This window comes from Harpegnathos saltator, unplaced genomic scaffold (genome assembly GCF_003227715.2).
Source record: "Harpegnathos saltator strain DR-91 unplaced genomic scaffold, Hsal_v8.6 scaffold83, whole genome shotgun sequence".
Classification (NCBI taxonomy): domain Eukaryota; kingdom Metazoa; phylum Arthropoda; class Insecta; order Hymenoptera; family Formicidae; genus Harpegnathos; species Harpegnathos saltator.
Window position 1 is genome coordinate 550296 of NW_020230682.1, and position 18235 is coordinate 568530.

At 42.4% G+C, this 18235-nt stretch overlaps 1 protein-coding gene across 3 annotated transcripts in view; it reads right to left on the bottom strand.

The window, feature by feature from the left end:
* The window catches only part of ena (ENAH actin regulator enabled), a 48976-nt gene that overhangs the window by 10517 nt on the left and 20224 nt on the right, over positions 1–18235 (bottom strand). For 2 of the 3 annotated variants that reach the window (XM_025307127.1, XM_025307126.1), the window contains exons 1-3: positions 5709–6250; positions 2990–3311; positions 491–717 (exon numbers count right to left, since the gene is read on the bottom strand). In XM_025307127.1, the coding sequence (XP_025162912.1) occupies positions 491–717; positions 2990–3311; positions 5709–5920 (761 nt within the window). In that variant the 5' untranslated portion in view covers positions 5921–6250. Of the gene's footprint in view, positions 1–490; positions 718–2989; positions 3312–5708; positions 6251–18235 lie in introns of those variants that run through there. The other variant, XM_025307128.1, reaches the window with a different exon arrangement.

Consider the following 18235-nt stretch of genomic DNA (forward strand, 5'->3'; position numbering starts at 1 on the left):
GTGTTGACTCACTCTCGTCGGGCGGGGAACGGCGACGGCGAAATTTCAGGGGTCTCCGCGTCCCGCACCGTCCTCGTCCTCGTCCTCGTCGTCGTCCGGTCGCCCGTTTCTCAAAAGCTAGCCCGCGATCGCGAAGATCTCTTCGAAGAAGCGATACTTTTTTCCGCATTCACGAAGAAGAAACATTCTCTCTCTCCTTCTCTCTCTCTCTCTCTCTCTCTCTCTCTCTCTCTCTCTCTCTCTCTCTCTCTCTCTCTCTCTCTCATTCTTGCGTTCGCACGGAGTGAGAACAAGGTCGCCTACCCGGGAGCTGCGCTCGTCCGGAGCCACGGTGGCGAATCGACTCGGCGTTTACGTCGCCTCTCGTATCTCGTACGCGTATCGCATGACAGGAAATAATCGCCGCAACGAGATAATGATTGCGCGTAAATCGTTGGAAAGCGAAGAGAGACGGACGTGGACGGGCGTGCGACGGGAGTGCGAGACGTACCTGTATCCCATGTCCTCCTCGTACTGGGCGGTCGGCTGGCTCTGCTGCTGCTGCTGAGGCTGCTGCTGTGGCTGCTGTTGTTGCTGCTGTTGCTGTTGTTGTTGTTGTTGCTGTTGCTGCTGCTGCTGCTGCTGCTGCTGCTGCTGGTAGGCAGTCTGCTGCTGCTGGGTAGCCGTCGCGGCTGTCGGAGCGAGACTTCGTGATATGTTGCTGCTATTGCTCAGCACCTACGCGACGGACACGTGAGCGTGCAATTAGTAGCTAATTAACGATGACGAGGCCAATGATGAGAACGGACTCTAGTCCGGCGATTGTGAGCCGCTGTGAAATCGATGTCCCACGACAACGGCGCGGGCGGCGGTCGCGGGAGGGGGACTTGCCAGCGGATGTTCTTCTGGTCTTCTCTTCTGTTTTTCTTACTTGGCTTTTTTTCCTCGCCTCTGCTTAATAGCCGGCTCGTGGCGTCGTAACCCGTCGACTGGCGGAAACGCAACACTGCGTTTTGGCAGATTTCTGCCGGCTCGATATTTCTGAAACTGGCTGCTCCGAGGCTATTCGCGGCGATCTATTCGCTATTCAGCGGTGAAGTTGAAGATTCAAGGTAGCGGGTGTAAATCCAAAATTGGAAGAAATGTGTCTTGCAAAAACTTCGAAATGGTGCATCTTGGGCTTTCCAATGATGAATTTAGATAAAAATTCGAATTTTCAAACCGAGAAATGACTAAAATAAACGTTACCCACGTATTATATATTTTATCCTTATAAATATAATTTATAAATTGCATTTATTCACCCAAAAAAAAGTATTCTATTTGTATAGTGATTTTTCTCATAGTCTCATATTCTAAGCGAAGCCTTTTACAGAAAAAAGATTCCTCTTTCGATAAAGCGATTCAAATGAACCATTCATCTAAAATTCATTAGATATTATTCTAACTATTTTTTCACTCTTATTTCAAGAGGATTTCCTTTTGTATCAATTAATTTTTCTCTTGTATGAAGAGGAATATGTTGATTTGAATGTCGGCTTCTTTTTTGTTGAGATGTCCTCCAGACATGTACGAAAAAATAATCATATGCTCATGGGTTAGAATATTTGGAACGCTTTTTAAAAAAGGTGTATGTTATTGTGACACATATAACGAAGATAATTTACGCATATTCGGTCAAATATAGTTTATAATCTATTGCAAGAAACTGAATAATATATTCTTTCTTTTAACTACGTTTCATACAATTGGTTATGATGAACATCTTTGTAGCTACGAAGTCCATAACAAAACTGATTGGAAATTTGTTTGTTATGATGATCTTGTTTCATTTGTGTCTTATTGTAGAACTGGAGCCAGAAGTACATCTATATATTTATTACTTTTCGCTATACGTTATAATAATTTTTTCAAATTAACTAGTATAACCAGTTAGAATAAAGTACAGTAAGAATAAATAATAATCCTCTTAAAAAAAGATTAAATAATCTGTATATGAAAGGAAATTTATATTAAAATCAATAAGATTTACATTAGACATATAACATATAATCCCTCTAACTATAAGAATAAAATTCTCTAAAATTTAGATGATGCCGCTTGTTCTGAAATTACTTTTTTTTGGGTATTCATTGTTTTATTACTTTATAGGTTTTTGATAAAAATTTTGTATAACTTCACTATTTAATTCTTTTTTTTTTTTTTTTGGTAATACGTGTCTGGCTTTATTCTGATGAAATAAAATTTTGATTTCAGCTGCCATATTCACCATGTTGAATCCGAACAATTTTGACTTTGTGTTCGTAAAGTGATCTCAAAGATCCTGAGACGCAGAATTTTAATGACGCTGCTTAACTCTTGAGAATCCACCTTTTGCCAGCTGAAATACCTGTGTGAAACTCAGCTCGCCAGTCGAGGGGTTACATGAACTCTCGTTAGGGAAAGTTTCATCTCTACCGATGATGGAAGTTGCGCGACGACGATCCCGAATTATGGGAGCTGCGTTGGAACGACGAGAGCGCAATTTGTCCTTGCATCGCTCGTTTTGCAATTCTACCGACTTATCTTAATCGATCTCGGTCGGTTGAGGTAAGTCAAAAAGATCACCCGAAGCTCTTCAACTTTTACAGCATATATTAAGATCCAAGAAACCTCGGAGATGTGCAACCTCCGTTACATAATTACCCGGAGCAATTAAAATATAACCAGCAATTGATCGCATCCTTGTTGAATCTTTTATCGATATCAAGAAGCCCATCGTGCGCTTCTCGGCGTCAATTGTGTGCAATTAATTAATTACGAATATTAATTATGTGAAGAAGTGGGAGAGAGAGAGAGAGAGAGAGAGAGAGAGAGAGAGAGAGAGAGAGAGAGAGAGAGAGAGAGAGAGAGAGAGAGAGAGAGAGAGAGAGAGAGAGAGAGAGAGAGAGAGAGAGAGGAGGAGGGAGAGGGATCCTCTCTGCAATGAGAAGCCAATTATAATTGAATGGGTCGAGGAGCTGAGACTTACGTCGAGTGCCTGAAGCATCGCCCTGGCGAAGGCATCGGCGTCGTCCTTACTGGAAAAGTTGAGCCCGTACACCTGCTTGTTGTCTCTCCATTGGTGGAACGTGACCGTCGCCTGATTGTACTTGAGCCCCTTCAGGATCGCACAGTTGATGACGATCTCGTGGTCCTGCAGCTTCCTGCCGACCACGCGGAACGTGTTGTTCACTTGATGGTGGTACAGCTGGACCTTCGAGAGACCGGACGAGCTGCCGCTCGGTATCCATTTCTTGTTCACGTCGTCGTACACCATCACCGACGCGCGGGCGGATGATATGCTCACTTCGCTGAAACGGCAAAATACGTTTTTGCCTCTCATCATCAATTGACTTGTTCGATACCGTGCGCTTCATTGCGCGGCTTCTTCTTCATTCTCGTCGTCTCGTACTACGCTACGTCGAGAATCAAGAAAAACCGTCGGACGAAACATTCTTCAAATCACTTTATCCCTGAGCGAGACAAAAATTGCGTAAATAATGCATACGTAAAGTCCGAATTTTCGCCGGATTAAATTTCTCGCATTTCTGAGCGATGAATATTTAAAATATTAGGAGTGTGATTTAGTTTGGAGGATTTTGCAAGAGACGGCACTAATGTCAGTTTTGTCGAAGACATTCCAATTCCACACAGCTATTGTTTCTCAATGCCTTAAATATTGATCCATTATATTTAGTTATTTGCATTTCCATTATTTTAGTTAATAATAGTAGACGCAGTAAAAATCGTGTTAATGCCATCTTAAAAGTGGAACTTTCTAAAGAGTATCATCGACATGCGTCGCTTTTGTTTTTTCATTAGAAGAAAACGGCGGTTGAAGGTCATAGAATTCTGATAGAAACTTGTGGTAATGTTGCTCCATCAATTAAGACAAGCGAATGTTGCTTTAGACGATTCAAAAGTGATGATTTCAATGTTAACGACAAAAATTGCTCGGGACAAGCAAAAAAGCTTGAAAATGCAGATTTGCAAATATCGTTGGACGAAAATCCAGCCCAATCCACCTCGGAACTTGCTGGAGGATTAAATGCTGATCGTACAACAGTTACTAAACGTCCACATGATATGGGAAAGATTCACAAAGAAGGAAAATGAGTTCCATATGAATTATCGGAAAATGCCATTGCGAACCGCTTGAACATTTGCGTTCCGTTGATCGCCAAACAAAAATGAAATTTTTTGTATCAGATTGTTACTGGGGATAAAAAATGAATTTATCTCAATAATCCCAAACAAAAAGAATCACGGGTTGATCCAGGCCAAGCCTGGAAAGAAAAAAAAATTTTTTAATTTGGGAATTGGAAAAATTGGAAAATTTGGGAAAAAATTGTAGAAAACGGAGAAAAATATTTTGACCTGAGTATTCGTTCATCGTCTTGTTTAAGTAAATCAATCTTTGAGAAAAAGAAAACCCCAAAAACTCCTAAATCACACTCCCAATATTTTCCTTGACGAAAACGTCGAGGGCGGCCATTATTTTCGCAGTGACTTTCCAATTTTCAACATGACACATCCGTGAAAGCAAACCATGAACAAAAATTCCATCGGGATAAAGTCGGATTTCCGTTCGAAGAAAATAGTCTCGTCATTTCGTTCATTATCTTGTTCAAGTAAATCAGTTTTTGAGAAAAAAACTCTCTCAAGACTAAACCACGCTCCTAATGAAAACGTACGAGGCGGACGCGGACGAAAACACGGGTGAAATTTTGGAGCTCGTTGTTGAAGAGCTAATGAAGATCGATCGTACTCTTCTCTCTGTTGGACGAAATGAGCAGCGCAGTCGAGCGAATGTTGCAATAACCTGGCCGAGTCGTGGGCGGTATACACCGGTATCGCTTTTTATTTCCTCCGCTCGTTCGAGAAAGTCGCATAACCAAAGCAGAAAGGCGAGCGACGAATTGATAGACTCCGCGATTTCCCCGACCTTTCCGATATGCACCTCCCCGACGTTTCTAAATTCCATCAACCGAGCTGTCTCGCGCAAACAACGCGCAAGACCGCGCACGCAGGAGCGGCGGCAGTTCAAAGGCGCAAACAATCTCGGAAATGTCCTTGAAATGGACGTCCATCCGCCAGAGCCAGTGGAGGAAAAGCTGCAGCACTTTCTTACCCGATCGGCAGGACTCGTCTATCAGAAATTCCAGAGATAATACAAGATCACGAAGATAGAGTGATCGATCACAATCCGGAAGATAAACTCTCTCAGACTTATTTTCGACGAGTCTCGCAGCAATCTGCATCCAACGGCGCTTCAGGCGCTCGCAGGCGAGGCAAAATCATTCGAAAAACGAGCGATCCGCTCGCAAGAGATCAATCTTCTCGCCCGACTCGTTAAACGATCGATTTTTTCCTCCCCGATCGGCAGATAAATATCGAAGGTAAACTTTTCTGTTGCTGGATATACCGGACGCGCGTCCAAGTTTATCCAGGCAAGAGTGCCGCAACCTCACCTCCGCTGACTGCTCCTCAGACGCACATCCTTGGATCCTCGATCTCTCTCCCTCTCTCTCTCTCTCTCTCTCTCTCTCTCTCTCTCTCTCTCTCTCGCTCTCTCGCTCTCTCGCTCTCTCGCTCTCTCGCTCTCTCGCTTGCTCGAAGGGAAAGGAAACGATGAGCGAGCAGCCGACATCGCGATCGGCCGAGAAAACGAAGGACGAGGAAATCAACGCGGTGCGGCCGCGGCGTACCACGAGCGGCTGTCCTGCCAAGAGGAAGATCGTTGTTGGCGATAGCTCGCGTGCTGCGCCGGGCCTTCTCGCACACTCTGCATCGTTAAGGAGGAGCGTGTCCTGGTGTCCTGGCCGGCCGCGGCGTCATCGCCGGGCGAGCAGGTCTCGTAAGAGGACCACCTGGTCCTGACGGCTCGGCAGGCGAACGAGTTCCTGCGGGACTCCCACATGTCGACGCACCAGCACTAGTCGCTCCTAAGCGCTCATCACCCGCGACCACGTAGCGTCGAAGCACCAACGTCGGGCTCTCGATGTCGTCGTCGCGATCGGAATTACGTCGCGTCACGGCGTAATTAAATATCCGGAGCTGATCCGCGCGGCGCGGAAGAGCCTCGCGCGCTCGCCAGCTCGCTGTCGCTTTCACTGGGCTGAAAAGCAAGCAGGCAAGCGAGCGAGCAAGCGGCCGGGCAAAAGCAAGTAAGCAAGCGAGCTGCCAGGCAGCGCGCGCTGCCGTCGGACGGAAAACGGGGACAGGACGAGATAGGATGTTGGCGAGATACCGCCACTTCCTCGACCGTCCTGCCGCGCAACAGCAACGGCGGTGCACGGCCAGGCGAACGAGAGTGATAACGCGGTCGCGTCGCGTCGCGTCCGATGAAGCCGGGCGAGTGCGGGGAGATAACCGCCGAGGGGGGACAGGGGAGCAGATAAAAAAAACGTCGTCGATAATTTCCCGATGTTTTCACGAAATCGATGTTTTTTCGAGCGATCGCAGCGCGCCGATGATTACCACGGACCACGGGTCCGTCTGTCTCGCTCGCTCGCTCGGCCGCAAGGAAGCTCCACTTTCCCCTCTTCGTCGCGTCTTTGAACTGATGCACAAATTTCTGTTGTACGAACAAAAAATCTCTGGTAATTATTATCGGAACTGGGCTAATTTTAAGAACAATGCGTTTGTAATATTCCCCTCTTAATCTTAAAGGAATTCTCTTGAGGCCATATATAAGAATAAAATCTTTCAACATTTAGATGATTCCGCTTGTTCTGAAATTATTCTTTTTTTTGGCTGTGTCCGCCCGTTTTGATTGATATTTTAAACCTGAAGTTGCATCATATTCATTATTATGTTTCTCAGCGAGGTAACCTCCGCTGACACTCTCTTCCCGCTTTAATTTATTATTCTTCTGTTTCATGTCTGCTATTTACGCACTCGATCGGAAGGTACTGAGGTCTCTGCAAGGTCTAGCGACTGGTTTTTTCCGATTTTCGGCAGCTCTCAATCTTTACTTAGAAATCAGTAGAAGAAGATTAGTCAGTGAAATATTCTCCGTTGTTATCGACGACCTTACGCCACTTATTGGACACTTGCCGAATTCGCGATAAAAACTTGGTGAGAATGTGATGAAGCCTAGTCTGGAGAAGGCGCCGCGTAAGGGAGAACTTGCCAGTCCAAATATAAGATACTTTCCTTTGCGGCTTCCGCTGTATGCAGTTTAGCATTGTCGTACGACAGGATGATTTTACGGCTGCCTCGTTCAGTAAATGGCCTTCTTTTTTTCATTTGCATCGCTCAAACATATCGATTGCTCTTGGTAAATCTCTGCTTTAATAGTTTTACCCGGTTCCAATAGCACTGATGTGATCTTGACAAACAACTTAAAAAAAGAAAAAACATATTCTCAATATGGTTCGATTGTACTTCGTTTGTACCTGTTTGCACCACTTTTTGTTTCGTTTGTATCTCAAAAAATAAAAAAATAGGGGGAGGGGGAAAAATAGCCAGCAAGCAAGTATAAGATATCCGAAAACGGCCAACGCCATTCGAAAGAAAATCGTTTATATCCGTTTGTATCTCCCTTCAAATCGTTTGTACCTCAAAAGTACGAAAGTAACCTTCCGACATATTCTGAAGATCCTGTACTTCCGGTTCCTTTGAGGTACAAATGACTTGAAGAGAAGTAACAAACGGGTACAAACGATTCTCTTTCGAATGGCGTTGGCCGTTTTGCGATGTCTTATGCTTGCTTGCTATTTTTCCCCCTCCCCCTATCTTTTTATCCTTCGAGGTACAAATAAAACAAAAAATGTACAAACAGGTATAAAGTACGAAGTATAATCGAAATGTATTGCGAATTTTTTTTTTTATCAAGTTACTTGCCAGGTTCACACATCGGTGTCCGGTGGGGCTTGGAGATGATCGCGGAGCCGGCGGGGGAGGTCGAAGGGGAGAGTATCGCGGGATCTCGTCGACCTTTCGTCGCGCCCTCAAGCTCTCTCGAGCGGGCGGTATCGGAGCGCGTTTGGGGCGGTTTCGTCGGCCGGCCAGCGCATGCAGCCGTATATATGAGTCGCGAGCCGACCTTGCATACGACAATTACCGACCTAAGCTCGCGCTCGTGCGAGTTAAATATCGCTGCGGTCCGTGCGCGCGTCAATCAGTATTCGGCGGACGTTGCGGCTGCTGATAAAATTTACCTTTCCGGCGCGGCGCGCGCGCGCGCGCGCGGATATTATCGCTGGTGTGTTTTTCGCGAATTCTCGCGAAGACATCCACGAGGACGATGCGCTCCTGCCGCCGGCACCGCGAGGGGGGCCCGTCATGTCCCCGATTTTGCCGCACGTTTTGCTCGGGCCCGGAAACTTTTAGAGCATAAAGCGCGAGCCACATTGTGCCGGACGGAAGCTACGTCGAATTCCTGCTCCTCCTCCCGCTGACTCCCTCTTCCTTTCGCCATCTTCTCTCCCTCTCCCTCTCCCGGCCGGTAATAGATCAGGCTGTGTGTTACGTAAGAGCGGAATAAATGCTTTCCGCGGAGCATTGCCTCTCGGCTCCTCTCCTCCGAACAGGTGTTGCGGCTCGCGCCGTGTAAAACGCCGTGTAAATCTCAATCGCGGCGCGGGGCCGCGTCGTACGAAACGCTTTTTATTTCCAGCAATGCTCACGGAAGCGTTAACCGTTAACCTTTCACCAGACGCCGAATGAAATAATCGTCGTAGCGTGGAATTGCGCGTGGAAACTCCCTCCGAGAGAGCATCGCGCAATCGGCGATACCTCGACGAATCGCCGCACAGTGGTCAAAAAGGCTCTCTCGGTGGACAAATTAGTCTGGACTGCGTAACCGATTCTAATAATTTTTCTTTTAATTTGCTCGTTATGAATTGCTCCACAACTTTGTCGATTCACTTTTTTAAAGTAGAGCTTCAAATAAAAATGGCGGACTGAAAATGGTTATCAAAATATAGAAATTATAAGATATTAGATATTCTTGCATCGGAAAAAAATACATATGTGTTTTAGGAGTTTCTAATTGCATATCTGATGTCAAAATTTTAATTTCTTGCCACTTAAGAGGATCTGAAACGATCCGAAATGTTTTACGACTTTCTTATATCTTCATATCATTATCAGTACATTTAGATAACATCTTTGCTCACACATTAGTACATATTGCTCGCAAAAATATGTAAATTTCAAAATTTAGCTTGAAATTTACATATTTTAACAAACAATATATACTAATACGTGAGCAAAAACGTGATCTGAATGCACTGATAATATAAAGATATCAGAAAATCTTAAAACATTTCAAATCCTCTGAAGTGGCAAGAAATTAAAATGTGTGTATGTATATGTATGTCGCACAGGCAGAGATAAGGACCCCGTGGTTCGTCATTCCCACAGTATTTAGAGACTCCAAACTCTCTCTGCTCTTTGTGTACGTGTGTGTGTGTGTAATTTAATATAGCACATTCGTACGGTCTTTCAACATTTCTTCAGCCTCTGAATGAAAAGGTTTATGAACCTTCCTTACAACTTATCGGAGGCTAGTTATATAGGGATCCGACGAAAAAAATAAGGAATGCAATATATCTTTGTTTATATCGGTTCTTGAAGATTTTCTGCTGTGACTTGTACGGTACATCTTAAAATCTTTATTCCGTGCCTCCTGCTCTCTAAAAGTGAATCAGTGAAACTCACAGTCAATCAGTGCATAATCGCTGATTGACAGTGAGTTTCACCGATTCACTTTTAGAGAGTGGGCTTCTTCAGATAATTTCTTATAGTTTCTATATTTTGATAACCACTTTGAGTCCGCCATTTTGATTTGAAGCTCTACTTTAAAAAAGTGAATCGACAAAGTTGTAGAGCAATTCATAACGAGCAAATTAAAAAAAAATTATTAAAATCGGTTAACAATTACGCGGTCCAGACTAATTTGTCCACCGAGAGAGCTTTTTTGACCACTGTGCGCCGTCGTGAGAATCGCTCGCCAAACGGATTTTGACTTCGCGTAAGATAAACGTTCCAGTGGCCGAATATGTGCCAATATCCGACTACTTTGAAAAAAAAATATTTCTTTTAACAATAACGAATGAAAGTAATAATTATTATAAAAAGAAACTCCAATATTTGACGATCGGTTGAAGAAAAATATTCAATTTGATACTTTTATATTAAAATATAAATTAATTAAACAAATATGCACCTATGGTTTGGCAAAAGAATGGTCCGTTAATAAATTCTTCAAGAGACAGCATCTATATTTATATTATTTCCCGTTAGCATATACTAATTTTATAATTGCGGTCAAACATTGGGACAAATTATCTCCCAACATTGAGCCACAACCTATTTCTGCTGTCATTGATACATTGATCCGCTTCATTATTTATGTATAAATATTTCATTAATAATAGATATATACATTGGTTTAAATCATTTTTTTCTACTTAAGGGAATCTCGAGTTCTCGGATAAATGCAAAAATATTTGCATAAAAACTATTCTTAATATTATATATTGTATTATTTGTAATAATATATTGTAATATTTTTTGTGACGACCTACGCTTAAATGTCTGATTACTGAAACATTTACTTTAGGCAGCGCGATCGCGACGCGGTTTCCCGCTGAGGTTTTCACGCCGGCGAAGAGCGGCGAGTTTGAGCGGCGGTAAATTTGCGGAAATGAAGTTTGCGAGTCGATTCGTAACGGGAAACGAGACTCGCGCAAACTCGTCGCGCGACTTGTTTGAATTTATTTATTATTTACACGCGGAAACGGAAACGGAATCACGTCTGATACGGATACACGCGTAGCCGGACGGAAGTTGTAAGCTCAAAGAGAGAAAAAAAATGTATCACGAGCGACAAGATGTAATCGAAATTTGACGGCTGAGAGAAGGGAGAGGAGAGAGAAAGAAAGAACACGAGTCGAGCAGCGTCTAAGAGTGAATTAAAGCAGTCAAAATTAACGTCGAGCAAAGCGTGATTGTGCGACAGGAGAAGGATCGACTGATCGGTGCGTATTGTTGAATAGTGAATTTTAATTGATTCCGATTAATTTGGATTCGCTGGTTACTTTAGTCGAGCGGGATTTCAATAGATTAATGCCTGATGCTGATAAGCACACGGCTCGTGTTTAATTAAATCTGCCATACGCGCTGCGATGAAATTTCACACGACACGAACAAAACGCTCTGGGTGGCACGTGAGGCCTAAACGTTCTGCAAGTTTTCAGAACGCCAAGTACAACGGGGCATTGCAGGTGCAGATAGTGCTGCGAAAGAAATCCGTCTTCTCCGAAGATAATAATCTATGACACAATAATCCCGGCTGATAACCGCGACAAGTTAGCGGCATCAAGTCCTTCGAGCGATATCTAAAGGCTTACTCCGTAGCTTTCAACGATTTAACAATATCGTCAAAAATTACAGGATATAAATCTACCGGCAAGGTGTGGAGATCGGTGTTGAATTCCTTCGAGCAAATGACTGTAATTTCTTTCTGTAAAGAGCGATCTCCACCCACAATTTATGCAACAGAAAGGGAGCACGTTGTCCCGGGAAAAATTGGAAAATTGAAATTTTAAAAGCGGGACAATTTCCTGAAAAATCGCAATATCGAGGCCATCCGCTGCGATACGATCGAAATTGTCTCGCGGTACAGCCGGGCGCGTTAATATCTACTCGTTTGAGTACAGCGAGAGTGTATGCAAATAAGTAAATATTAATACATCTGTGCGCACTATTTTCGTAATTGTAACAATAGTTCCTCTTCGCGGCGATTGTACGCCCAGAGAGGAATATCACTCTACGAAAAGCGACTACTCAGTTCCCTTCGCCCAAAAAAAAAGTATTCTATTTTGTAAAGTGATTTTTTCCCCATAGTCTCACATTCTAAGCGAAGCCTTTTACAAAGAAAGGATTCCACTTTCGATAAAGCGATTCAAGAGTGAACCATTCGTCTAAAATTTACTAGATATTACTCTGTTTTCCTCTCACTTCAAGAGGATTTCCTCTTGTATCAATTAATTTTCCTCTTGTATGAAGAGGAATATGTTGATTTGAATGTTGGCTTCTCTTGCTCAGGCATGCTTTACCTCCAGACAAGAACGAAAAAATAATCATATGTTCATAGGTCAGAATATTTGGAATACTTTTTAAAAAAGGTATGTGTGTTGCTGTGACACATATAACGAAGATAATTTACCCATATTCGGTCAAATATAATTTATAATCTACTGCGAGAAGTTGAATAATATATTCTTTCTTTTAACTACGTTTCATACAATTGGTTATGATGAACATCTTTATAGCTACGAAGTCCGTAACAAAACTGATTGGAAATTTGTTTGTTATGATGGTCTCGTTTCATTCGTGCCTACTTATTGTAGAACTGGAGCCAAAAGTACAGCTATAGATATGTTATTGTATATACTTTTCGCTATACATTATAACAATTTTTTCAAATTAACTAGTATAACCAGTAAGAATAAAATACAGTGAGAATAAATAATGATCTTCTTAAAAACAGATTAAATAATCTGTGTACAAGAGGAAATTTATATTAAAATCAATAAGATTTACATCATACATATAACATATATAATCCCTCTAACTGTAAGAATAATGTGTTTATAATATTTTCCTCTTAATCTTAGAGGAATCCTCATGAGGCTATGTAAAAGGCTATGTAAGAGGCTATGTAAGAATAAAATCCTCTAAAATTTAGATTCCGCTTGTTCTAAAATTACTTCTTTTTTGAGTGTTAATTCCTTCTTTTTAGGTAATCTCCGTCAAAGAATATTTTCCCAATAACAATCTTGCGATATATTTCAGAGAAACTCGCCATTACGCGCTCAAAACGGGAATTTATTTTTTTTCAGGGTCATTATTAAAGTCGCACTTAACAAACAAATCTCGACAAACGGCACCAGTTTTCGAAATTTCAATTTGTCGCGGCGATGCCGATTATTCACAATTTCTAATTTAGGGGGCATAATTGCGTATTTACGTAACGAAGTTGCTCGAATTCTCGACGCGTGTCCGCAAAGAGAAGCCCTCGGCACGTTGATCGCGCGAAATTAACGACAATTCCGCGCGTCGCGTTTTTATCGCGTCGCCGCGCGGCAACAAAAGTATTCCGCGCGCCGGAGGAGGAAGCGCGCTGACGAATGAAATGACGCACACACGTCGGCATTGGATATCGAATTTACTCCCCGTATGGCGCGAACGCGCCTTACGTTTCGCTTTCATACGCTCGGCTGACGAAAGCGAGGGGCTCATCGCCGTCGCCGTCACCGTCGCCGTCGCTGTCGACGGTGATCCGCGCCGGGACGATTCTATTAATCCCGAGCGCCACCGCCGGCGAGTGGGCCTCTCTCTCTCTCTCTCTCTCTCTTCCGTGTCGGAGAAGGGAGCAGCAAGATCCTTCGCCGGCCGCGGCGACGCGACTTCGGCGAGACTCACCGAAGTCAGAACGATCCTGGCGGCCAGGATAACGGCGAAATTTATACGTGCACTCCGCCCGTCACCGCGGATTATTCCGAATATTTCAAATTTCGCCAGTGCGAGACACTTTAGATACTGCATCGCGCTGTGCCTTGAAATGCATCATCGCCGCCGAGAACGAGAGAGAGAGAGAGAGAGAGAGAGAGAGAGAGAGAGAGAGAAACGATTTTAATCTCGCGTAGCTGTGAAATTGCCATTTTAAATGGCCACTTCGCCGCGTAATACGTTTTTTACCCTGCGCAGAATGAGTTCATCCGAATTCTTTTGTGTTGTCGTAAACAGACGAGAGGAAGAGGGAAAGAGGGGGAAGAAGGAGGGAGGGAGGAAAGGGGGAATTAAAAATATAATCCCGCGTAATACGCGGCTTTGACCGTTCAACGTCGCGAATCGACCAACTTTTCTCAGGAGGGCGGCGTGCCCTCCTGGCGCCCAGGGAGACGTACGGCTTCATGGTTTCACCTTGGGGGAACGGATACGATCGCCGAAAGCGGCATATGGTAGGTAGATAGCTGGGTAGGTAGGTAGGTAGGTAGGTAGCTGTGCGTCAACGTTAATTGGATAGGTAAGTCAAGCCTCGACACTCGAGCAGTCCACTCGGCTGCGCTTCCACCGAGCGACTCTCTCGCAACACGACGAGCCCTAAATCTCAGGAATCGCCCGGAGACGGGGCCAGGCCGATCGTGCAAGATCGCCCGAAGATGGCCGCGCCAACAATAGAGCGAGCGACAATGTGACGCGTGTCTTTGCGCGACGGAATCCGCGTCCTTCGAGCTCGCGACCGTCCCGAGACATTTTTCTCCACTCTTCCCCCATCCCTTTCCTTTTAATCGGCGATAGTAGCCACCCTGTGGACACCTGGACGAGTCACCGTGCAGATAACAACCGTGATAATGCCCTGAACGACGCGGACGAGACAAAAGAAGTCAAGCTGCATTGTACGTGCTATCAAGAAAAAATTCACGGAGATAACTCGATTCGAGTCAAGTGAATTCGATATCAGGACTGTCAACCATCGCTCTGAGTCTTCTCAGCAAAATCTAGCCGTTTTCCACCTCGGCGAATTTATCGAAATCGGGGGAAAATTATTTAATCTGCGATTTGTTACTCAATATTAAATCTAGAGATGTGCGAATCGAAAATGTTTATGTCAAATCGAATCGAATCGAATCTCATTTTTTAAATTCGAATTCGAATCGAATCGAATCAATGAAATTTCATTCGAATTCGAATCAAATCGAATCATTAAAAATTTTAACATGACTATTAAACATGCAAATAATGATGGAAGATTTTAATATGAAAGGAAATATTGATATTGTAATACCGTCTGAAAGTAAAATATATATTTAAATATTTAAAGTAATTTATAATTAAGTTATTAATTATAAGTTAAGTTAATTGCAAGTCAAGGGTTCAAACATACACAGGCCCAAGTGGCCTGTTTTGTAGCTGATGCGCGCAAACGCTAATATAATTGATTCGTATTCGAATCTTCGCAATTCGAAATTTTCGAATTATTCGGATTCGAATCATAGGGATTATCGTGTTTGTGCGAGAACCAAAATTCAACTCGATTAGGCGATCGGAAAGCTAATCTGGCACATTGTCGGTTGTTTTTGTCACTTATTATTACTCATTTGATTTTCTAATCACGATAAAATTAATCGTACTGAGCAATAAATCAATGTCAAAGCAAACATAACACATACTAATCACGGCGAGGTTCCTCTTTTTCTTACGGAATTTTGTGATGACTGTTTATTTGCGGTAATAATTTTTTATATTTTGTCAACAGTTCTCAAATAGCAAGAGAGCAGAAATTAAACATGTTTAAACGCACCAACATGTGTCTCCCTGAAGACGTTGATTTCCAAGCAGTGCGGTAGGACTTGCCATTCCAACTTTAATAGCGTTTGCTTTGCTGATAATGCAACATGAAGTCAAGTATTGTCGTGAAGAAGGATCACTCTACGTCGTTTACTCGCGATTAGTGATCACCTTTAGTCCAATGCTCATTTCAATTTGTATAATTGTTGTCGATAACGATTAACGGTGACAGCTTCATTCGGATTTAGCAGTTCATAGTTCACAACACCTTCTTGATCCCACCAAATACGCAGCAACACCTTTGAACTGTGAATATTGCGCCTCGAAGTGGATGTTGCTGCTTGGCCTGGATCAAGCTTGGATAAAATGATTTTTTTCGTTTGGGATTATCGAGATAGATCCATTTTTTATTCCCAGTAACAATTCGATACGAGAAACTTATTTTATTTTTTGTCTGGCGATCAACAAAACACACGAAATGTTGAACCGGTTCGCAATGTCATTTTTCGATAATTCATGTGGAACCCATTTTCCCTCTTTGTGAATCTTTCCCATATCATGCAAACGTTTAGTAACTATTGTGCGATCAACATTTAATCCTTCGGCAAGTTCCGAGGTGGATTGGACTGGATTTTCGTCCAACAATGCTTGCAAATCTGCATTTTCAAGCATTTTTGCTTGTCTCGAGCGATCTTTTTCGTTATTGAAATCATCACTTTTGAATCGTCTACAGCAACATTCGCTTGTCTTAATTGATGGAGCAACATTACCACAAGTTTCTATCAAAATTCTATGACCTTCAGCCTTCTTCTGATGAAAGAACAAAAGCGACGCCTTCTTCTGATGAAAAAACAAAAGCGACGCATGTCGATGATGCTCTTTAGGAAGCTCCATTTTTAAGATGGCATTAACACGATTTTTACCGCGTCTATTGTTAGTAAATGACTAAACATCATGGATTAATATTAAAGCATTGAAAAACAACAGCTATGATTTGAATGTCTTCGACAAAACTGACATAAGTGCAGTTTCTTGCAAACCCTCAAAACCAACTCCTACGCGTCAATATCTGACTAGATATTTCATCAATCCGACTAGATCGCATTTCTTGCAACGACATTCGCGCAATCCTGAGACTTGGTTCTCTTCACCTCGACTTCTATTTCTCAATGTGCTCTTTAGTCTCGTGGGCGCGTTTGTTACCACGGTTCATTTGGGCCTCCCACAGGCCAACTTGTATCTTTTATGTAATTGCGTAAAACAGACTTGGTGTGTTTATGTTAGACACTAGGAAGAAAAACTCTATCGCTGTTGCGCACATGTGATGCTGCTGTCTCGCGAGAGTTCGATGCGTCACACATGTGTGACGCTGATGGCAAACGCGTTAATCCTTCGTCGTTGACTAAATTTTACAATCTTACATTCCCACGTTGGGATAACAGTCGATAACATTGCGCTCGGTTCAAACAGCTCACGCTACGCTGAGACGCTTCGCTCTTTATATTTTCAACGTGTTAAAAAAAAATTGATCAAAAAAATTATCATCATTGACGAATAATAACGCACGGAGTCGCCGTCGATTCTAAGTCGAGTCGTTGAAATTTTACTTTTAATTAACATTGCACAATTGCCAACATGGCGTACAGGATTCAGGCCGAGGATAATTTTAAACCACGGGAAAACAATAACAAAAAAACTATCTTGATTAAAATAATCGTTAATTTATTAGAATCCCCCTTCCGAATTATTCGGAACTTTCAATTTCAACTTTAACAACTGACTTTGCGACAATTCATCCCTCTCAAGGGTTGCGAAAAATGCCATCCCAGGCAGGAAGCCGGCGATAACTTGCTGCGCTTAACCCTTTGAGGCACGTATTTTTCAGAAAATTCGAATCACATGAAAATTTATATACGGGGGTTTCTGGGGCCGCTGATGACGAGATGGCGGACGCAAAAATGAAAAATCGCGATAATTTCGGTGACAATGGATATTGTGGGGTTTTTGGAGTCGCTGATTACGAATCCGTTATCAGATTTTCCAAATTCAAGATGACGGATTCAAGATGGCGGCCACAAATATGAAAAATCGCAATAATTTCAGTGACATCGATGATTCGTAATCAGTAACCTTGAAAGCTAACCACAGTACAATTTTAGCTAATTTTATGTACATTCTATGATCCGTTATCTTGGAAAATGAATTTTAGAATGTGGATCTCAGATTCGTATTCAGCGACCTCCAAAACTAACCAGAGTACAATTTTAGCTAATTTAATAAAAATTCTATGATCCGCCATCTTGGAAAATTAATTTTGGAATTTGAACCTGAGATTCGTAATCAACGACCCGAAAAACCACTAAATCTTGATTTTGAGCAAAAAATTAACTCATAATTCGTGGAAAATGATTTTTTCTGTAAAAATATGTATTTTTCACATTTTGTTTATTTATAATAAATGGACAACTTAAACAAAATACTTTTCAACCTTTCATGTATGTTCCCATATCATATAAGAAGCTAAAAAACGCAAAAAAACCCAACGAGAATTCCTCAAATATGAAATATTTCATGAAAATGTGAGAATAAATAGGTGGTATGCTTACCATTATGCCTCAAAGGGTCAAGGGAAGAATTACATGCGAAGCAGGCCATTTTTAAGGCTATTTTTACGAATTTTTTTAACAGAAACAGTAGGATCAGTGAATTTGAAATTTTCACAGTGTATTCATTAATGTTCAAAGTATAAAATAAATTTGTTACTATCTATATAGAAAGTACATACATAAAACTCTAAACATGTTTATCTGGAAACACCATTTTCTTAAACTGTCAATATGATTACGCGAAAACTACTGAACCGAATAACTTGAAATTTTTACACAATATACAGGAAACATGTAGTTTTCGCGCCCCTACCTCGAAC